Source organism: Oncorhynchus nerka, linkage group LG23, assembly GCF_034236695.1.
Source record: "Oncorhynchus nerka isolate Pitt River linkage group LG23, Oner_Uvic_2.0, whole genome shotgun sequence".
Lineage (NCBI taxonomy): Eukaryota > Metazoa > Chordata > Actinopteri > Salmoniformes > Salmonidae > Oncorhynchus > Oncorhynchus nerka.
Genome location: NC_088418.1, coordinates 21,923,496 through 21,947,116, shown reverse-complemented (window position 1 = coordinate 21,947,116; position 23,621 = coordinate 21,923,496). Strand labels below are relative to the sequence as shown.

Genomic DNA, 23,621 nt, shown 5'->3' with positions numbered 1-23,621 from the left:
GAAAGAGGCCATTCCGACTGGACTATTTGCAAACAGGTTGTTAAATAATACTGCAAGACAACTCCGCAACGACACAATTTTTGGCCTAAATTAAAAACTACAGATTTAGGTCAAATCTAATACAACACAACGCAGAAGTGAAACCCTCTGTATTGTGGTGGCAGCATCATGTTATGGGTATACTTGTCATCGGCAGGGACTGGGGAGTTTGTTAGTGAAAGGAAAACCTAACCCTAGGATGTAGTTTTATTTTGCAGCGAGGCAATTACACACATTTTTATCTAAAGACACACCAGAATGGCTTTCCAAGAGGTGTTAAGTGTTCCTGTGTGGTCTAGCCTCATTCCTGACCTAAATTTGCATGAAAATCAGAGACGAGGTTTGAATAGTGCTGTCCATCAATGATTCTCAACCAAATTTCATGAGCATTACTGAGAAATTTGAAGAAAAACATATGTTGCCCTAAGAGTTGAGCAACGTTGGTAGAATATTATTTGAAAATCATTCACAGCTGTAATGGCTGCCCGAAGGAGCGTCCACCAAGTGTTTTTTATGTATTCATTTGGAAAATGTTCTAAATGTCTTTCACTTTGTGAATGTCGAGTAGGTTGTGTAGATCAGTAGGAAAATAAATGAATGTTATCCTTTTTAGATGTATTTTTAAGGCAGCAAAATGTGACGACTGTGTAAAGGGTTTGTAGACTTTCACTAGGCACTGTATACTCAGCAATATGTCGTCGTCATTTGAATGGAAACTGTTCAGCCCTTTGTTTGTGCTATTCTCCTCCCCTTTTCTCCAATGCTATTACTCCACATAGTCTCTTTAGTTTACAGTTTTCTTCCTGTATTTACCTCCATGTGACCTCTCCCAGGGCAACCTGACGTTTGGTGTGGATGGTGACACAACACTGATTGAGAACTCCAAGGTGGTGGCGGTGATCGGGGACCTGCTGGCCACTAAGGAGGAGAATGTTGAGAAGGCCCTGCTCTACCGCACTGTGGCCACCGGCCGTGACGTCATTGACAAGCAGCACACAGCCCAGGAGGCCAGCTACGGCCGGGATGCCTTGGCTAAGGTAGCTAATGCTAATACGCTATATTAACCGATGCACAGTTAACTGTCAACATGCTGACTCTTCGCTAAGGTAGCTATCTAGCACGCTACACTACATTAGCTGCTTCGTTAACAGCAGCTATTGCCAACTCTCAACGATAATGCCAACTCTCAATGATAATGCCAACTCTCAAAAAGGGTTTGTGAAATGGGCCCAATGTTGATTTAGACGTGGTAGGGCTACCCATTTTTTTAAAGTAACCAGTGTAACATCTTATGAATGCTTCTGTGTAAAAGAGGAACCAATGTAGATAGGCTGACTATGGATGCATTTCACTCTGCTTTCTGTCAATTGATTTTGGTCTACTGTTGTCTGCCTTGGTGTTGGGGCTTGTGACCAACAGGCCATGTACGAAAGAATGTTCTGTTGGATCGTGGGAAGGATCAATGATGTCATCGAAGTAAAAAACTATGATGCCAAAGTCCACGGGAAGAACACGGTCATCGGCGTGCTGGACATCTACGGCTTTGAGATCTTTCAGAACAACAGGTTATGAGCCGTGTCCGCTAGAAATACGTCAACATAGAATGTATAGAACGTCTACTTGAGTTGGTCTCTTTTCTTATACATCAATATGAAATGTACTGGATTTATACAGATTTAGTGTCAATCTCTCTGTCATGACTCTTAGTTGATTTGTATGTAACACAGCGTAAAACATGTATGGTCTAGTTCAATTTAAATCAGGGTCACAGTCATTCACTCACCCTCTCCTTGTCTGTCTGTCTGTCAGCTTTGAACAGTTCTGTATTAACTACTGTAATGAGAAGCTGCAGCAGCTCTTCATTCAGCTGGTGCTGAGGCAGGAACAGGAAGAGTACCAGCGCGAGGGAATCCCCTGGAAACATGTAAGGCCGCATCTTGGTTCCACACCACTCATGTCTTGTATCTTCTACGGCAGCATTGTCACTTTGCCTCAAGTCATTCTCCTTCCCATTGAATATGACTACTAGGAGCGTCTTCCTCCCTGTACTGGTTTTAGTTGTAATGATATACTGATCCCCTGTTTTCTCTCTGTACCTGGGCGTAGATTGACTTCTTCAACAACCAGATCATTGTGGACCTGGTGGAGCTGCAACACAAGGGCATCTTCTCTGTGCTGGACGAGGCCTGTATGAACGTGGGCAAAGTCACCGACAAGGTCTTCTTACAGGGACTCAACAGCAAGCTGGCCAATCACGCCCACTACACCAGCCGCAAGGTACGTTGGAAACAATAGGAAATCTTTGGCAATTCATTCATTTAATTTGTATTAATTTCCAGTATTGACTGAATTGAAAGTGGAATTCACACCAACAATGTGGACACATGGAATTGATCAACCTAGGCTTCATGCACCAATGGGTTTCTTCTTACCACATGGCGTGGTGTTAACTTTAGGACAACATTAGCGATTATAAAACATTTGTGATTTTAAAAGCTTGCTCCCGGCAATTATAAAGTAATGCTAAAGTAATGCAACAACCAAGCCCAGTGATTTATTTATTTTCCACCTTTATTTAACCAGATAGGCCAGTTGAGAACAAGTTCTCATTTACAACTGCGACCTGGCCAAGATAAAGCAAAGCAGTGCGACAAAAACAACAACACAGAGTTACACATGGGGTAAACAAACGTACAGTCAATAACACAATAGAAAAATATATATACAGTGTGTGCAAATGTAGTAAGATTAGGGTGGTAAGGAAATAAATAGGCCACAGTGGCAAAATAATTACAATTTAGCATTAACACTGGAGTGATAGATGTGCAGATGATGATGTGCAAGTGGAGATACAGGGGTGCAAAAGAGCAAAAATAAATAACAATATGAGGTAGTTGGGTGGGCTGTGTACAGGTGCAGTGATCGGTGAGCGGCTCTGACAACTGATACTTAAAGTTAGCTTCAGTGATTTTTGTTTTGCAATTCGTTCCAGTCATTGGCAGCAGAGAACTGGAAGGAAAGGCAGCCAAAGGAGGAGTTGTCTTTGGGGGTGACCAGTGAAATATGCCTGCTGGCGCGCGTGCTATGGGTGGGTGTTGCTATGGTGACCAGTGTGTTGAGATAAGGTGGAGCTTTTCCTAGAAAATACTTATAGATGACCTAGAGCCAGTGGGTTTGGCGACGAATATGAAGCGAGGGCCAGCCAACGAGAGCATACAGGTCGCAGTGGTGGGTAGTATATGAGGCTTTGGTGACAAAATGGTTGGCACTGTGATAGACTACATCCAATTTGCTGAGTAGAGTGTTGGAGGCTATTTGTAAATGACATCGCTGAATGTCAAGGATCGGTAGGATGGTCAGTTTTACGAGGGTATGTTTAGCAGCAAGAGTGAAGGAGGCTTTGTTGCGAAATAGGAAGCCGATTCTAGATTTAATTTTGGATTGGAGATGTTTAATGTGAGTCTGGAAGGAGAGGACAGTCTAACCACAGACCTAGGTATTTGTAGTTGTCCACATGAGTCAGAACCGTCCAGAGTAGTGATGCTAGGCGAGCGGGTGCGGGCAGCGATTGGTGGAAGAGCATGCATTTAGTTTTACTAGCATTTAAGAGCAGTTGGAGGCCACGGAAGGAGTGTTGTATGGCATTGAAGATCGTCTGGAGGTTTGTTAACACAGTGTCCAAAGAAGGGTCAGATGTATACAGAATGGTGTCGTCTGCGTAGAGGCGAATCAGAGAATCACCCGCAGCAAGAGCGACATCATTGATATATACAGAGAAGAGAGTCGGCTTGAGAATTGAACCCTGTGGCACCCCCATAGAGACTGCCAGAGGTCCGGACAACAGGCCCTCCGATTTGACACACTGAACTCTATCTGAGAGTAGTTGGTGAACCAGGCGAGGCAGTCATTTGGGAAGCCAAGGCTATTGAGTCTGCCGATAAGAATGCGGTGATTGACAGAGTTGAAAGCTTTGGCCAGGTCGATGAATACGGCTGCACAGTACTGTCTTTTTTCGATAGTGGTTATGATATCGTTTCGGACCTTGAGCGTGGATGAGGTGCACCCATGGCCAGCTCGGAAACCAGATAGCGGAGAAGGTACAGTGGGATTCGAAATGGTCGGTGATCTGTTTGTTAACTTGACTTTCGAAGACTTTAGAAAGGCAGGGCAGGATGGATATAGGTCTATAACAGTTTGGGTCTAGAATGTCTCCCCCTTTGAAGAGGGGGATGACCGTGGCAGATTTCCAATCTTTAGGGATCTCAGGCGATACGAAAGAGAAGTTGAACAGGCTAGTAATAGGGGTTGCAACAATTGCGGCGGATAATTTTAGAAAGAGCGGGTCCAAATTGTCTAGCCCAGCTGATTTGTAGTGGTCGATATTTTGCAGCTCTTTCAGAACATCAGCTATCTGGATTTGAGTGAAGGAGAAGTGGGGGGGTTAGTTGGGCAAGTTGCAGCGGGGGGTGCAGAGCTGTAGCGGTAGCCATGTGGAAAGCATGGCCAGCCGTAGAAAAATGCTTATTGAAATTCTCAATTATTGTACATCTATCAGTGGTGACGGGGTTTCCTGCCCTCTGGGAGGGGGTGCTCTTACTGGACTTTACAGTGTCCAAAATCCTTTGGGAATTTGTGCTACAGGATGCAAATTTCTGTTTGAAAAAGCTAGCCTTTGCTTTCCTAACTGACTGTGTATATTGGTTCTTAACTTCCCTGAAAGTTGCATATCACGGGGCTATTCGATGCTAATGCATAATGCCACAGGATGTATTTGTGCTGGTCAAGGGCAGTCAAGTCTGGAGTGAACCAAAGGCTATATCTGTTCTTAGTTCTACATTTTTTGAATTGGGCATGGTTATTTAAGATGGTGAGGAAAGCACTTTTAAAGAATAACCAGGCATCCTCTGCTGACGGGATGAGGTCAATATCCTTCCAGGATCACCCGGCCAGGTCTATTAGAAAGGCCTGCTCACTGAAGTATTTTTGGGAGTGTTTGACAGTGATGAGGGGTGGTCGTTTGACAGCGGACCCATTACGGACACAGGCAATGAGGCAGTGATCGCTGAGATCCTGGTTGAAGAGAGCAGAGTTGTATTTAGAAGGCAGGTTGGTCAGGATGATATGTATGAGGGTGACCGTGTTTACGGATTTAGGGTTGTACCTGGTAGGTTCCTTGATAATATGTGTGAGATGGAGGGCATCTAGCTTAGATTGTAGGATGGCTGGGGTGTTAAGAATATCCCAGTTTAGGTCACCTAGCAGTACGAACTCTGAAGATAAATGGGGGCAATCAATTAACATTTGTTGTCCAGGGCACAGCTGGGGGCTGAGGGGGTACTATAACAAGCGGCAACAGTGAGAGACTTAATTCTGGAAAGGTGGATTTTTAAAAGTAGAAGCTCGAACTGTTTGGGCACAGACCTGGATAGCATGACAGAACTCTGCAGACTATCTCTGGAGTAGATTGCATCTCCACCCCCTTTGGCGGTTCTATCTTGATGGAAAATGTTGTAGTTGGAGAGGGAAATTTCTGCATTTTTGGTGGCCTTCCTAAGCCAGGATTCAGACACGGCTAGGACATTAGGGTTGGTGGAGTGTGCTAAAGCAGTGAATAAAACATACTTAGGGAGGAGGCTTCTGATGTTAACATGCATGAAACCAAGGCTTTTACGGTTACAGAAGTCAACGAATTAGAGCTCCTGGGGAATAGGTGTGGTACTGGGGGCCTGGGTTAACCTCTACATCACCTCTACATCACCAGGAACAGAGGAGGAGTAGTATTTTAAAACATAAGACGAGACATATACTGTATACGTTTCAATTATCAGTTCCATCAAATCCTGTTTAAAGTCTAATTGGCATTAAAGTCATTGTACACAAATCAAATCAAATCAAATGCATTTATATAGCCCTTCGTACATCAGCTGATATCTCAAAGTGCTGTACAGAAACCCAGCCTAAAACCCCAAACCGCAAGCAATGCAGGTGTAGAAGCACCACCAGACTAACATGAACTAATTGACCTGCACATCTGTTCCCCAGTGGCTCAGAAGGCTGCATTTTACAGGGTTGTATTTCACTCAGTGGACCACAAGAGGGAGACAAGCGTCAGCCCAGCACTCGTTTCTCTATCTGACTCAACACTCTGCCCCCAGTGATGTCACTGGCAGCCAATGGGAGTCAATGGAGTTGGTGTCTCGCTGCGCTGGCATGGGTGTTAGAGGGAGGGAGGGAGAGAGGGAGAAGAGACAGAATCATAACAAGAGGAACAGACGGAGAAGAGGGGAGGCACAAGGTAAAGATAGAGGACCTATCACTAACAGCCAGGTTGTTTTACCCTCAACTTCCTAGACTGTGTTATGTGTCATCACCTTATCTGTTTCTCTATGGCAGGGTTCCCCAATTGGCAGCCAGTTGATTTTATTTGCCCCACAAAGTTTTCTTGTTTGTCATAAAAGACTGTAAATACACCAGCAAATCAGCTAGAAATCTGTTCCAAAGTATTCCCACGCATAATAGAGACACATACTCTCAACAGCCAGTTTATAAGGTACACCCACCCTGTTCATGAAGATTGATTTCTCCTTCAGACAGTGAGTAACGTGGCTGTGGCTTGCTATATAAAGCAGACAGACAGGCATCGAGGCATTCAGTTACTGTTCGATTGAACATTAGAATGGGCAAAACAAGTGACTTAAGCTACTTTGAGCGTGGTATGATCGTCAGTGCAAAGCACACCGGATCCAGTATCTCAGAGATGGCTGCCCTCCTGGGCTTTTCATGCATCACAGTGTCTAGGCTAGGGTTTACAGAGAATGGTGCGACAAACAAAAAAGCATCCAGCCGGCGGCAGTCCTGTGGGTGAAAACAGCTCATTGCTGAAAGAGGTCGAAGTAGAATGGCAAGAATCGTGCAAGCTAACAGGCGGGCCACGAAAAGACAAATAATTGCGCAGAACGGCATCTCGGAACGCACAACTCGTCAATCCTTGTAACGGATGGGCTATTGCAGTAGAACGACCACAACGGTTTCCACTCCTATCAGCTAAAAACAAGAAGAAGTGGCTCCAGTGGGCAATCACCAACACTGGACACACAATCACCAACACTGGGGAGTGGGAAACACAATTGAGGAGTGGGAAAACATTGCCTGGTCCGAAGAATCCCGGTTACTGTTGCTTTATGCTGATGACAGTCAGGATTTGGCATAAGCAACATGAGTCCATGGACCCATCCTGCCTGGTACAGGTTGGTGGCGGTGGTGTACGGGTGTAGGGAATGTTTTCCCGGCACTCGTTAAGGTCCTTTGATACCAATTGAGCAACGAACGTTTCCGACACATTGTAAAATCTATGCCCCGAAGAATTCGTATACAAATGTAAGCAAGGTTGGACATTATTATGTTTTAGTCCAATATTATATATGTTTGGGCTTCTTGCGGTCAATTTGCAGTTTACAGATTATCTGTAATTATGTTCCGCCCCCCTGACCGTCTATCCTCTCAAAAAATAATAGTCCCGCAACTGAATCTAGTTGATGATCCCTGCTCCATTCAAAGACAACACATTGGGCAACGCTACTAGCCAAGGTTTCATTGTCCAATCACTCCCATGGGTAATGATATAGACTGCATTCCCCCTCAAGTAAAGCGACCGTTACATCTGTGCCATTCATCTGGTCATAGATCAACTCAAAGATTAGCTTAAGGCTGAGGCCTTGAGGGCTTGCAGGCAGATGGCTATCATACCGTGTGCGTTTTTGTGCTTCTTAGGGATCGTAACTTTTTTTTCAATTTTTGCCTAAAATGACATACCAGAATCTTACTGCCTGTAGCTCGGTACTCGAAGCAAGGATTAGCATATTCTTGATACCTTTTGAAAGGAAACAGTTTGAAGTTTGTGGAAATGTGAAATTAATGTAGGAGAATATAACACATTAAATCTGGTAAAAGATAATACAAAGAAAAAAACATGTTTATTTTCTATTTTCTTTCATATTTGAAATGCAAGAGAATGGCTGTTATATGACTTACGAGTCTAGGCTCATTTTCGATTTTGACCAAAAGATGGCGGCAGTGTATCTGCAACATTTTAGACTGATCCAATGAACCATTGCATTAGTTGTAACGGCAGATTTCCTAAGTAAGGATCGGACCGAGATGCGGTGTGGTGAGTGTTCATGACGATTTTAATAACAAAAGCACTGAACACTATGAAATACAAAAACAATAAACAAATACGTGAAATAACAAAACCGAAACAGTACCGTGTGGTGAAAAACACAGACACAGAAACAAACACCCACAAACCAACAGTGAAACCCAGGCTACCTAAGTATGATTCTCAATCAGAGACAACTAACGACACCTGCCTCTGATTGAGAACCATACTAGGCCGAACACAGAAATATAAAAACATAGAAACACAAAACATAGACTGCCCACCCCAACTCACACCCTGACCATACTAAATAAAGACAAAACAAAGGAAAATAATGGTCAGAACGTGACATTACTGTTCAAAATGTTATATCAAGTTTGCCCAAATGTGCCTAATTGGTTTATTGATACATTTTCAAGTACATAACTGTGCACTCTTCTCAAACAATAGCTTGTTATTATTTCACTGTAATAGCTACTGTAAATTGAACAGTGCAGTTAGATTAACAAGAATGTAAACTTTCTGCACATATAAGACATGTCTATGTCCTGGGAAATTATTTGGTTACTTACAACGTCATGCTAATCACATTAGCGCATGTTAGCTCAACCGTCCCGCGGGGGACACACCGATCCTGTTGAGGTATGTGTGTTGTTGTTTGTGTGTGCATGTGTTCCTGTGTGTGTGTGTGTGTGCGCGCACGCACACAGCCCTCTGCAGAGATAACACACCTAGTGCTAGGCTAATATCACGGCGCCGGAGAAGATGGCTGACATTTTACGTGCTCCTAACCGAGTGTGTTTTTTTTTGCGTTGTTTGTAACTTATTTTTTTACTTATTCTGCACATAATGTTGCTCCTACCGCTTCTAATGACCGAAAAGAACTTCAGAACAGCGATTACTCACCACTCACCACGAAGTTCTTCTGTTTTTTTTCTCCTTTAACGAGTCCGAAGAGCCTGACATGAAGGACATACTGCTTTCCCGGGAACAGGCCCAAATCCCCGTCATTTGCGTGAAGAGAAAACAAAGAAAAAGAAGACTGAGGTCGGGCTGCCTTCTGAGAATTCGTAGGCGATCGAATAAACCTTCGCTGCCTTCCGTTCTACTAGCTAACATGCAATCATTGGAAAATAAAATCGACGACATACGAGGAAGATTAAACCACCAACGGGACATTAAAAACTGTAATATCTTATTCTTCACGGAGTTGTGGCTGAATGACAACATTATCAACATACAGCTGGCTGGTTATACGCTGTATCGGCAGGATAGAACAGCGGTGTCTGGTAAGACGAGGGGGCGGACTACGTATAATTATAAATATAGTCTCAAGGTTTTTCTCGCCTGACACAGAACCCAAACCGGCTGCGCGCGTGCACCATCGCGTGCGCCATCGTGCATAAATGTATTTTGTCCCCCCATACCAAACACGATCACGACACGCAGGTTAAAATATCAAAACAAACTCAAAACAAACTGAACCAATTATATTAATTTGGGTCCAGGTTGAAAAGCATTAAACATTTATGGCAATTTAGCTAGCTAGCTTGCACTTGCTAGCTAATTTGTCCTATTTAGCTAGCTTGCTGTTGCTAGCTAATTTGTCCTGGAATATAAACATTGAGTTGTTATTTTACCTGAAATGCACAAGGTCCTCTACTCCACCAATTAATCCACACATAAAACGGTCAACCGAATCGTTTCTAGTCATCTCTCCTCCTTCCAGGCTTTATATTGCGATTGGCAACTTTCATAAATTACTTGCATTACCGCCACCAACCTATTTAGTTTTTCAGTCACCCACGTGGGTATAACCAATGAGGAGATGGCACGTGGGTACTTGCTTCTATAAACCAATGAGGAGATGGGAGAGGCGGACTGACTTCTATTTTATCCTTTGGCAACGCAGACGCTCGTTGGCGCTCGCGAGCAGTGTGAGCAGTGTAATATAGATTTCTACATTTATTCTGCAATGCTCGCGAGCGGTGTAGTCAGCCAGCCTGTGAGGTAGAGTATCTCATGATAAGCTGTGGACCACACTATCTACAGTTTTCATCTGTATTTTTCAGAGCTTTCTACATACCACCTCAGACCGATGCTGGCACTAAGACCGCACTCAATGAGATGTATTCCACCATAAGCTAACAGGAAAACACTCGTCCAGAGGTGGCGCTCCTAGTGGCCAGGGACTTTAATGCAGGGAAACTTAAATCAATTTTACCTAATTTCTATCAGCATGTTAAATGTGCAACCAGAGTGGGAAAAAACTCTAGACCACCTTTACTCCACACACAGAGACTCATACAAAGCTCTCCCTTGCACTCCATTTGGCAAATCTGACCATAATTATATCCTCCTGATTCCTGATTACAAGCAAAAATTAAAGCAGGAAGCACCAGTAACTTGGTCAATAAAAAAGTGGTGAGATGTAGCAGATGCTAAGCTATAGGACTGTTTTGCTAGCACAGACTGGAATATGTTCCGTGATTCTTCCTATGCTTTTCAGGAGTACACCGCATCAGTCATTGGCTTCATCAATAAGTGCATCGATGACGCCATCCCCACAGTGACCATACGTACAAACCCCAACCAGAAGCCATGGATACAGACAACATTCGCACTGAGCTAAAGGCTAGAGCTGCCGCTTTCGAGGAGCGGGACTCTAAACCGGAAGCTTATAAGAAATCCCGCTATGCCCCCCGACGAACCATCAAACAGGCAAAGCATCAATAAAGGACTAAGATCAAATCGAACTACACCGGCTCCGACGCTCGTCGGATGTGGCAGGGCTTGCAAACCATTACAGACTACAAAGGGAAGCATAGCCGAGAGCTGCCCAGTGACACGAGCTTACCAGACGAGCTTGATTCAAGGCAAATAACACTGAAACATGCATGAGAGCACCAGCTGTTCCGGACGACTGTGTGATCACGCTCTCCGCAGCTGATGTGAGTAAGACCTTTAAACAGGTGAACATTCACAAGGCCACAGGGACCTCATTCACTGACCAACTGGCAAGTGTCTTTACTGACATGTTCAACCTCTCCCTGTCCAAGTCTGTAATACCAACATGTTTTCACTTATAATTCACTGTATCACAATTCCAGTGCGTCAGAAGTTAACATACACTAAGTTGACTGTGCCTTTAAACATCTTGGAAAATTCCAGAAAATTATATTATTGCTTTAGAAGCTTCTGTTGGCTAATTGACATCATTTGAGTCAATTGGCGGTGTATCTGTGGATGTATTTCAAGGCCTACCTTCAAACCCAGTGCCTCTTTGCTTGACATCATGGGAATATCAAAAGAAATCAGCCAAAATATTGTAGACCTCCACAAGTCTGGTTCATCCTTGGGATCTCCAAACGCCTGAAAGTACCACGTTCATCTGTACAAACAATAGTACGCAAGTATAACACCATGGGACCACATAGGCGTCATACCGCTCTGGAAGGAGATGCGTTCTGTCTCCTAGAGATTAACGTACTTTGGTGCGAAAAGTGAAAATCAATCCCAGAACAACAGCAAAGGACCATGTGAAGATGCTGGAGGAAACAGGTACAAAAGTATCTATATCCACAGTAAAACGAGTCCTATATCGACATAACCTGAAAGGCTGTTCAGCAAGGAAGAAGCCACTGCTCCAAAACCGCAATAAAAAAGCCAGACTACGGTTTGCAACTGCACTTGGGGACAAAGATCGTACTTTTCGGAGAAATGTCCTCTGGTCTGATGAAACAAAAATAGAACTGTTTGGCCGTAATGTCCATCATTATGTTTGGAGGAAAAATGCGGAGGCTTGCAAGCTGAAGAACACCATCCCAACCGTGAATTACAGGGGTGGCAGCATCATGTTATGGGGGTGCTTTGCTGCAGGAGGGACTGGTGCACTTCACAAAATAGATGGCATTGTGACGAAGGAAAATTATGTGGATATTCTGAAGCAACATCTCAAGACATCAGTCAGGAAGTTAAGGCTTGGTTGCAAATGGGTCTTCCAAATAGACAATAACCCCAAGCATACTTTCAAAGTTGTGGCAAAATGGCTTAAGGACAACAAAGTCAAGCTTTTGGAGTGGCCATCTCAAAGCCCTGGCCTCAATCCGTTAGAAAATTTGTGGGCAGAACTGAAAAAGCGTGTGCGAGCACGGGGGCCTTACAAACCTGACTCAGTTACACCAGCTCTGTCAGGAGGAATGGGCCAAAAATTCCCCCAACTTATTGTGGGAAGCTTGTGGAAGGCTACCCGAAACGTTTGACCCAAGTTAAACAATTTAAAGGCAATGCTACCATATACTAATTAAGTGTATGTAAACTTCCGACTTCAACTGTCCATATTACCTTAATTACCTTGGCTGGTGCTCCCGCACATTGACTCTGTACCTGTACTCCCTGTATATAGTCTCGCTATTGTTATTTTACTGCTGCTCTTTAATTACTTGTTCCTTCTTTTTCTTATTCTTATTTGTAAACTGCATTGTTGGTTAGGGGCTTATAAGTCAGCATTTCACTGTTAGGTCTCCACCTGTTGTATTCGGCGCGTGAGACAAATAACATTTTGTTTTATTTGGTGTGTGCTGGAGTACACGGTCCCCATAGACTCCAGTGGAGAAGATTTGGTATTTTATTAGGGTCCCCATTAGCGGTGGCAAAAGCAGCAGCTACTCTTCCTGGGGTCCAACACAAAACAGGAAACATGACGTAATACAGAACATCAATAGACAAGAACAGCTCAAGGACAGAACTACGTACATGAAACAATTTTTAAAAAGCAGAGAATGAGAGAGAAAGCTAGTTTAGAATGTTACATGATTGTGTGCATGTGGATGTCTTTTTCCGTAGAGTTGTTATGCTATCAGCCACGGTCTGGGTAGACATAGTAAAAATGCTTGACTCTCATTGTTATCAGGAGGCAGAAAAAAACTCTAAGACTACTTTTAGAAGTGGTAATTATTGCAAAAGCATATGTGAAAATGCTCTAAGGCTGATCCCTGGTGCATTGGAGGGATACATTTGTACTTTCACGCTTCACGTCCCATACTCTACAAGCAGCTCTGCTTGAAATGTTTAGACATGTTCACGGCTCCCAGGTTCAGTGGGCTCAGACTCTGCAGACTTGAAAGACCTCGGGCAGTTTTTTAACATTGCAGTTTTTGTTGGAGTTCTTCTCAAGTGAGTTTGAGAATTGTGGTGTGTGACAGAGGGAGTGGGGTGATGTGTGACAGAGGGAGTGGGGTGATGTGTGACAGAGGGAGTGGGGTGATGTGTGACAGAGGGAGTGGGGTGATGTGTGACAGAGGGAGTGGGGTGATGTGTGACGGAGGGAGTGGGGGATGTGTGACAGAGGGAGTGGGGGATGTGTGACAGAGGGAGTGGGGGATGTGTGACAGAGTGAGTGGGGGATGTGTTACAGAGGGAGTGGGGGATTTGTGACAGAGGGAGTGGGGTGATGTGTGACAGAGGGAGTGGGGTGATGTGTGACAGAGGGAGTGGGGTGATGTGTGACAGAGGGAGTGGGGTGATGTGTTACAGAGGGAGTGGGGGATTTGTTACAGAGGGAGTGGGGTGATGTGTGACCGAGGGAGTGGGGGATGTGTTACAGAGGGAGTGAGGTGATGTGTGACAGAGGGAGTGGGGTGATGTGTGACAGAGGGAGTGGGGATGTGTTACAGAGGGAGTGGGGGATGTGTTACAGAGGGAGTGGGGGATGTGTGACAGAGGGAGTGGGGATGTGTTACAGAGGGAGTGGGGTGATGTGTGACAGAGGGAGTGGGGTGATGTGTGACAGAGGGAGTGGGGTGATGTGTTACAGAGGGAGTGGGGTGATGTGTGACAGAGGGAGTGGGGTGATGTGTGACAGAGGGAGTGGGGTGATGTGTGACAGAGGGAGTGGGGGATGTGTGACAGAGGGAGTGGGGTGATGTGTGACAGAGGGAGTGGGGTGATGTGTTACAGAGGGAGTGGGGTGATGTGTTACAGAGGGAGTGGGGTGATGTGTTACAGAGGGAGTGGGGGATGTGTTACAGAGGGAGTGGGGTGACGTGTTACAGAGGGAGTGGGGTGACGTGTGACAGAGGGAGTGGGGTGACGTGTGACAGAGGGAGTGGGGTGACGTGTGACAGAGGGAGTGGGGTGACGTGTGACAGAGGGAGTGGGGTGATGTGTGACAGATGGAGTGGGGTGATGTGTTACAGAGGGAGTGGGGGATGTGTTACAGAGGGAGTGGGGGGATGTGTTACAGAGGGAGTGGGGGATGTGTTACAGAGGGAGTGGGGGATGTGTTACAGAGGGAGTGGGGGATGTGTTACAGAGGGAGTGGGGGATGTGTTACAGAGGGAGTGGGGGATGTGTTACAGAGGGAGTGGGGGATGTGTTACAGAGGGAGTGGGGGATGTGTTACAGAGGGAGTGGGGGATGTGTTACAGAGGGAGTGGGGGATGTGTGACAGAGGGAGTGGGGGATGTGTGACAGAGGGAGGGGGATGTGTTACAGAGGGAGTGGGAGGATGTGTGACAGAGGGAGTGGGGGATGTGATACAGAGGGAGTGGGGGATGTGTAGAAAGATGAGGGAGGGGGGTGAGAAAGGCTATCGAGTGAGGGAGTGAGGGATGTGGGAGGGGAGGGTGTAAGAAAGAGGGAGAGAGCGAGAGAAGCAGTGCTATAATAGTGGATTAGCCTGTTATAAGATTTGCACTGTCTGTCAGCACTAATGTTGTCACCCTATTTTTTATGAAGAAGACCTAGAGCTGCTACACACCAAGCTTCTCTCTGTTCTCCTGGCTGACTGTCACCCCGTAAACACTCTGACACACACACACACACACACACACACACTGTTCCACCCTTTGGCAAAGACCTCACGCTCCAGATCAGAGAGAAAGTGGAAACGAAGAAGTGTCTTGATCAGTGGCTGTGTCTTCAGGCGCATTTTGGCTTTTGGAGACTTGTTATGTTGTCTAATGAAAATATCCCTTTTTAAATATCCCTGTATTTGGTTTTCAGTCTTGTCAGGGCTGTTTATGTATACATCAAGGGGTGGTTGGAGCTGGGTTGTTGTTAACATAGACCTCTCGCTTAGATAAAACTACTGGATGTATTTGATATACGGCAGGGGGCGGCAGGGTAGCCTAGTGGTTAGAGCGTTGGACTAGTAACCGGAAGGTTGCGAGTTCAAACCCCCGAGCTGACAAGTTACAAATCTGTCGTTCTGCCCCTGAACAGGCAGTTAACCCACTGTTCTCAGGCCGTCATTGAAAATAAGAATGTGTCCTTAACTGACTTGCCTGGTTAAATAAAGGTACAATATAATGGGACTATGATGGGCCAGGACATTTAGGTGGATGTTTTTTTGCCTCTGTATTGTGATCATGGCATCCCTCTTTGTGGTGTTCCAGGAGTGGTTACTTCCTCTTTGTGGTGTGCCAGGAGTGGTTACTTCCTCTTTGTGGTGTTCCAGGAGTGGTTACTTCCTCTTTGTGGTGTGCCAGGAGTGGTTACTTCCTCTTTGTGGTGTGCCAGGAGTGGTTACTTCCTCTTTGTGGTGTTCCAGGAGTGGTTACTTCCTCTTTGTGGTGTTCCAGGAGTGGTTACTTCCTCTTTGTGGTGTTCCAGGAGTGGTTACTTCCTCTTTGTGGTGTTCCAGGAGTGGTTACTTCCTCTTTGTGGTGTTCCAGGAGTGGTTTCTTCCTCTTTGTGGTGTTCCAGGAGTGGTTACTTCCTCTTTGTGGTGTTCCAGGAGTGGTTACTTCCTCTTTGTGGTGTTCCAGGAGTGGTTACTTCCTCTTTGTGGTGTTCCAGGAGTGGTTACTTCCTCTTTGTGGTGTTCCAGGAGTGGTTTCTTCCTCTTTGTGGTGTTCCAGGAGTGGTTACTTCCTCTTTGTGGTGTTCCAGGAGTGGTTACTTCCTCTTTGTGGTGTTCCAGGAGTGGTTACTTCCTCTTTGTGGTGTTCCAGGAGTGGTTACTTCCTCTTTGTGGTGTGCCAGGAGTCGTTACTTCCTCTTTGTGGTGTGCCAGGAGTCGTTACTTCCTCTTTGTGGTGTGCCAGGAGTGGTTACTTCCTCTTTGTGGTGTGCCAGGAGTGGTTACTTCCTCTTTGTGGTGTTCCAGGAGTGGTTACTTCCTCTTTGTGGTGTGCCAGGAGTGGTTACTTCCTCTTTGTGGTGTTCCAGGAGTGGTTACTTCCTCTTTGTGGTGTTCCAGGAGTGGTTACTTCCTCTTTGTGGTGTGCCAGGAGTGGTTACTTCCTCTTTGTGGTGTGCCAGGAGTGGTTACTTCCTCTTTGTGGTGTGCCAGGAGTGGTTACTTCCTCTTTGTGGTGTTCCAGGAGTGGTTACTTCCTCTTTGTGGTGTTCCAGGAGTGGTTACTTCCTCTTTGTGGTGTTCCAGGAGTGGTTACTTTCTCTTTGTGGTGTTCCAGGAGTGGTTACTTCCTCTTTGTGGTGTTCCAGGAGTGGTTACGTCCTCTTTGTGGTGTTCCAGGAGTGGTTACTTCCTCTTTGTGGTGTTCCAGGAGTGGTTACTTCCTCTTTGTGGTGTTCCAGGAGTGGTTACTTCCTCTTTGTGGTGTGCCAGGAGTGATTACTTCCTCTTTGTGGTGTTCCAGGAGTGGTTACTTCCTCTTTGTGGTGTGCCAGGAGTGGTTACTTCCTCTTTGTGGTGTGCCAGGAGTGGTTACTTCCTCTTTGTGGTGTGCCAGGAGTGGTTACTTCCTCTTTGTGGTGTGCCAGGAGTGGTTACTTCCTCTTTGTGGTGTTCCAGGAGTGGTTACTTCCTCTTTGTGGTGTTCCAGGAGTGGTTACTTCCTCTTTGTGGTGTTCCAGGAGTGGTTACTTCCTGACAACTTTATAATATAACTTTGAAGAAGTGTTAAACGGACTGCAGTTGTTGTAGCTATATAAAGTTGTTTTGGGAAATGTTTCCCTGCTTCTCCTCATACATGCTGATGTCGATATTTAGCTTGGCTGATGTGGTACACAGCGAGGGATAGCTGTGACACGCTGGTCTGGACAGGAGTCTGTTGTTAGTGCAGTATTCGCGAAGAAGGGGATTGAAATAATTCCAACAGTTGTATTGGAAGGGGGCGGCGCTCTGGGGGGCTGTGTGTGGCTGTCCATGTGGCTGTTTGAGTGAGAATGACACAGAGGAGACCCAATCAGTAAAACAGCACTGCCCCTTGATTATGATAACACCGTGCCGACAACGTCAAAATAGCCTTTCCAGACTCCGAAGTAACGAGGGCTTCAAGTTAGGTGTCAGCCAGACTAGTTGATACCATCCTCAAATTTCGAATCTCCCAATTTTGTCACGTTCTGACCTTAGTTCCTTTGTTATGTCTTTGTTTTAGTATGGTCAGGGCGTGAGTTAGGGTGGGTAGTCTATGTTCCTTTTTCTATGTTGTGGTTTTGTGTTTGGCCTGGTATGGTTCTCAATCAGAGGCAGGTGTCATTCGTACCACACATACCACGCTGCGCTTTGGTCCTCCTCTCCTTCCACCGAACGCTACCGTTACAAATTTGCTCTCTGCCTTCTCTTGTACACTTTGTGAGGTCGTACCCCTGTAATACCCTGTCTTTGTATAGGAATTCATTCTTTTTTGTGGCTACTTTTCTACATCACTAAGGAAATTAACATGGTCCACACAGTCCAACACAGTCACACGACAACACCTCTTCCCCTCTCATGAGGATGAAAAGATTTGGCATGATCCTCAAAAAGTTACACAGCGGCACCATTGAGAGCATCTTCACTGGCTGCATCGCCGCTTGGTATGGCAACTGGCGGTGTTTGAGGCCCTAGAAAATTGTCAGTCTCAAACCACCCACGTCATAGACTGTTCTCTCAGCTTGCTGAAGTCTGGAACCAACAGGACCCTGAGCAGCTTCTGCCATAAGACGGTTAAATAGTTAAACAAGTAGCTACTCCGACTATCTGCATTTGACCCCATTTTGTGCTAACTATTCTGACTCATCACATACGTTGCTGCTACTGCTTATTATCTATTGTGTTGCCTAGTTACTTTACCCCTACCTATATGTACATATCTACCTCAATTACCTTGTACCCCTGCACATCGACTCGGTACTGGTACCCTGTGTATATTGCCACGTTATCGTTACAAATGGTCTATTTATTATTTTTCTATGTTTCTCTCTGCATTGTTGGGAAGGGGCGTAAGTAAGCATTTCACTGTTTGTCTACACCTGTTTTTTACGAAGCATGTTACAAATACTATTTTATTTGACACACACACTACCTCTCCCTCCTCTCCCTCACCCCCCCTCTTCTATCCACCCACTGATCCTGCTCTTTGCCGTCTCTGTTCAGATGCAGCATAGGATGCTGTGTGTGTGTGCGTGTGCGTGTGTGTGTGTGTGTGTGTATGTGTGTGTGTGTGTGTGTGCGTGTGTGTGCGTGCGTCAGAGGCAGCGGCAGGCCATCGTTAAGTGATTACCCTAGCATACACCATGTGATGCTAATAGCATGGGCCTGCTGTTCAAGGCTGTAGGGTGTTTACAACACAAGCACTGGAGAGGCAGGAAGGAAGGATGTCTAGAGTGCTCTCATTCACGTCTGGGAGAAAGCGAGAAAGCTTCACAACTTCTCCGGTTCCAACGTAATGTCTTTTTTACCTCTCAATGCATCATACTCTTGATATCACGTTTGAACTAGTCCTAGAAGTGGGTGCCTAGTTTATCCACGGAGGGTCCAAAACATTAAGAACACCTGCTCTTTCCATGACATAGACTGACCAGGTGAATCCAGGTGAAAGCTATGATCCCTTATAGATGTCACCTGTTAAATCCACTTCAATCAGGGGAGGAGACAGGTTAAAGATGGATTTTTAAGCCTTGAGACAATTGAGTATGGATTGTGCCATTCAGAGGGTGAACGGTCAAGATAGAAGATTTAAGTGCCTTTGAACAGTGTATGGTAGTAGGTGCCTGTTGTGTCAAGAACTTCAACGCTGATGGGTTTCTAAAGATCAACAGTTTCCCGTGTGTATCAATAATGGTCCACCACCCAAAGGACATCCAGCCAACTTGACATAACTGTGGGAAGCATTGAAGTCAACATGGGCCAGCATCCCTGTGGAACACTTTCAACACCTTGTAGAGTCCATGTCCTGACGAATTGAGGCTGTTCTGAGGGCAATATGGTATTGCTACTCAATATTAGGAAGGTGTTCCCAATGTTTGGTACACTCTGTCTGTTTCTGTTTTTAATAAGTAATCATCTGCAGTCTAGAGAGGTTATGTAGTGAGAGAGTAAATACCATGACAGCTGCACCGTCCATCTCCCTGTGTCCTGATTGGCTCCTGTGGTGAGTGATTGACCGGTTTGGATCCAGTCAGTCGGCCCGCCTGGCGTGTTTATCCGACAGGTGCCAGCTTAGTCAGCGGGGGGGGGGGGGGGCACAGGTGGTGAACAGGATGGCGGTGGAGGTGGCAGAGGAGAGGAGAGATGCTGGAGGGAGGGCGAAATTTGGGCAGGAGGACGAGGGACAGCAGGTGTTGGGGTGATCAGAAGGGGTCTCTGCCATAAAGCTGTTCACCCATTTACACACCAGGCTATCGCCTTATTGTGATTACAAATGCATGGGGCCCGTTTCTCTGAGTTTACAGATATGAATGGCCTACATGCTCACGTACTATTTCAACCCGAGAACGTTCGGTGCTTTTGTGTGCAGGCGCAGCGTCGTTCTCCAAGGAATGAATGTGGAACTAAAAGATGCAAAAGGCAAGGGAACTTATGCCAATGATTACAGTCCGTGTACACATGACTGTGTAAATAGGCACAATATACTTGTTCAAAACCTGTTTTGGATCCACCTGATGTGTTATATGTTCTATGTGTCCTATATCTACCTGTGAAGAACCCAATATCCCCCCCTGCCCATAACACTACCTCCGTCTTCTCTCTCCTTTCTGTTCCAGTCGAAGGTGTTCTGCTGTATCCCCTCTCGCTTCAGGCTTATTTCTCTTTCGCTCTGTCTCCCCTCATACCCTCTTTGTTCCACCTCGCGTATCTACATTTACATTTAAGTCATTTAGCAGACGCTCTTATCCAGAGCGACTTACAAATTGGTGCATTCACCTTATGACATCTCTGTCCTTTTCTCACCCCCTTTACTTTCCATTGTTTTGTCCCCCTCTCTCTTTATTTTCTACCTCTCTAAACCTTCTGTTGTATCTCCCTTGCACGGCCCCCCTCTGATATACAGTAGGCGTTAGGCTGGATAAAGAGTGACAGACACAGAGAAAGAGAGAAAGAGAGAGAGAGGTGGTAATAGTATAGCTGGCAGTGTGCGTGGGGGGGGGGGACTTATTGTGATAGATGAGGACAAGGTGGCTTCCAGCAGCCTCCGTCTGTCTGTCTGGCTAGATGGCTGTATGTCCAGCTGCCAGGTTGGCTGGCGGTACTGGCCTGTAAAGAGCATGGGGCCCTTCATGGATCAATTCCCTATCACAGCTCCACTGAAGTATTTCTGCTATGGAAAACATGTTACATTTTCAATGCTTTGAATAGGAACTTGAATGCGGTCACACAGAGATGTGTATACTTTCCTCCACAGTTTGCTTCCTGTGAGTTGTTCTCTCGTTAACAACATCCTCACTCCCATCTACAGGGACTTTCTCTTCTTCCTTTGGTGTGTGTGAGCTCTCCGCTCGATGACTCAGGCTCTCTATACTCTCTCTGCTTGATAACTCAGGCTCTCTATTCTCTCTCTACTCGATGACTCAGGATCTCTATTCTCTCTCTGCTTGATAACTCAGGCTCTCTATTCTCTCTCTACTCGATGACTCAGGCTCTCTATACTCTCTCTGCTTGATAACTCAGGCTCTCTATTCTCTCTCTGCTCGATGACTCAGGCTCTCTATACTCTCTCTGCTTGATAACTCAGGCTCTCTATTCTCTCTCTACTCGATGACTCAGGATCTCTATTCTTTCGCCGCTCGATGACTCAGGCACTCAGGCTCTCTATTCTCTCTCCCCTCGATGACTCAGGCACTCAGGCTCTCTATTCTCTCTCTGCTCGATGACTCAGGCTCTCTATACTCTCTCTGCTTGATAACTCAGGCTCTCTATTCTCTCTCTACTCGATGACTCAGGATCTCTATTCTTTCGCCGCTCGATGACTCAGGCACTCAGGCTCTCTATTCTCTCTCCGCTCGATGACTCAGGCTCTCTATACTCTCTCTGCTTGATAACTCAGGCTCTCTATTCTCTCTCTACTCGATGACTCAGGATCTCTATTCTCTCTCTGCTTGATAACTCAGGCTCTCTATTCTCTCTCTACTCGATGACTCAGGCTCTCTATACTCTCTCTGCTTGATAACTCAGGCTCTCTATTCTCTCTCTGCTCGATGACTCAGGCTCTCTATACTCTCTCTGCTTGATAACTCAGGCTCTCTATTCTCTCTCTACTCGATGACTCAGGATCTCTATTCTTTCGCCGCTCGATGACTCAGGCACTCAGGCTCTCTATTCTCTCTCCCCTCGATCACTCAGGCTCTCTATTCTCTCTCTACTCGATGACTCAGGCTCTCTATTCTCTCTCTGCTCGATGACTCAGGCTCTCTATTCTCTCTCTGCTCGATGACTCAGGCTCTCTATACTCTCTCTGCTTGATAACTCAGGCTCTCTATTCTCTCTCTACTCGATAACTCAGGCTCTCTATTCTCTCTCTACTCGATGACTCAGGCTCTCTATTCTCTCTCTACTCGATGACTCAGGATCTCTATTCTTTCGCCGCTCGATGACTCAGGCACTCAGGCTCTCTATTCTCTCTCCGCCCGATCACTCAGGCTCTCTATTCTCTCTCTACTCTCTACTCAGGCTCTCTATTCTCTCTCTACTCGATGACTCAGGCTCTCTATTCTCTCTCTACTCGATGACTCAGGATCTCTATTCTCTCTCCCCTCGATGACTCAGGCACTCAGGCTCTCTATACTCTCTCCGCCCGATCACTCAGGCTCTCTATTCTCTCTCTACTCGATGACTCAGGCTCTCTATTCTCTCTCTGCTCGATGACTCAGGCTCTCTATACTCTCTCTGCTTGATAACTCAGGCTCTCTATTCTCTCTCTACTCGATAACTCAGGCTCTCTATTCTCTCTCTACTCGATAACTCAGGCTCTCTATTCTCTCTCTACTCGATGACTCAGGCTCTCTATTCTCTCTCTACTCGATGACTCAGGATCTCTATTCTTTCGCCGCTCGATGACTCAGGCACTCAGGCTCTCTATTCTCTCTCCCCTCGATGACTCAGGCTCTCTATTCTCTCTCCGTTCGATGACTCAGGCTCTCTATTCTCTCTCCGTTCGATGACTCAGGCTCTCTATTCTCTCTCTGCTCGATGACTCAGGCTCTCTATTCTTTCTACGCTTGATGATTCAGGCACTCAGGCTCTCTATTCTCTCTCCCCTCGATGACTCAGGCTCTCTATTCTCTCTCCGTTCGATGACTCAGGCTCTCTATTCTCTCTCTGCTCGATGACTCAGGCTCTCTATTCTTTCTACGCTTGATGATTCAGGCACTCAGGCTCTCTATTCTCTCTCCTCTCGATGACTCAGGCTCTCTATGCAAATCTTAGAGACTCACCCAAGAAGACTCACAGATTTTAATTGCTGCCAAAGCTGTTCCTAATATGTATTGACTCAGGGTGTTAAACACTTATCTATTCAAGATATATTAGTGTTTTATTTTTCAATACAACAAATACAAAAAATATCAGAGTTTTGTGTAGATCGTTGATAAAAAATGACAATTAAATCCATTTTAATCCCATTTTGTAACACAATACATATGTGAAGAAATCCAAGGGGGTGAATACTTATGAAACCCACTGTATAATGCTACTCCCACCATGCCACAGGGCTGCCTAGGGCGTCCTCTCCCTGTCACCAGACACACTAGCTACTCTACAGTAGCACACCAATATACCACTGACGCAGTCACACACATCAACACACAGATGTGCAAACATGGATGGATGGATGTATATATAGACACACACAAACAGGTACGCACACACATACACACACAGGCTCATTACAGAGTTTGCAGAGGACTGCGGCAGACCTCTCTGCCGTTCCTGTCACGCTACGTTTCTCTCCTCACTGCACTCCACCACTGGCCTACAAACAGCCATCCACATGAGTTCCTGTAGCACCACTGGCCTACATCCAGTCATCCACATGAGTTCCTGTAGCACCACTGGCCTACATACAGCCATCCACATGAGTTCCTGTAGCACCACTGGCCTACATCCAGTCATCCACATGAGTTCCTGTAGCACCACTGGCCTACATACAGCCATCCACATGAGTTCCTGTAGCACCACTGGCCTACATCCAGTCATCCACATGAGTTCCTGTAGCACCACTGGCCTACATACAGCCATCCACATGAGTTCCTGTAG

At 45.8% G+C, this 23,621-nt stretch overlaps 1 protein-coding gene across 1 annotated transcript in view; it reads left to right on the top strand.

Annotated features, from left to right (window-relative positions):
* Positions 1-23,621, top strand: part of LOC115106464 (unconventional myosin-Id-like) — a 117,159-nt gene that overhangs the window by 43,575 nt on the left and 49,963 nt on the right. Inside the window, exons 8-11 of the mRNA XM_029629231.2 lie at positions 873-1,076; positions 1,459-1,604; positions 1,849-1,963; positions 2,146-2,316. Coding sequence (XP_029485091.1) covers positions 873-1,076; positions 1,459-1,604; positions 1,849-1,963; positions 2,146-2,316 — 636 coding nt within the window. The remainder of the gene's footprint in view (positions 1-872; positions 1,077-1,458; positions 1,605-1,848; positions 1,964-2,145; positions 2,317-23,621) is intronic.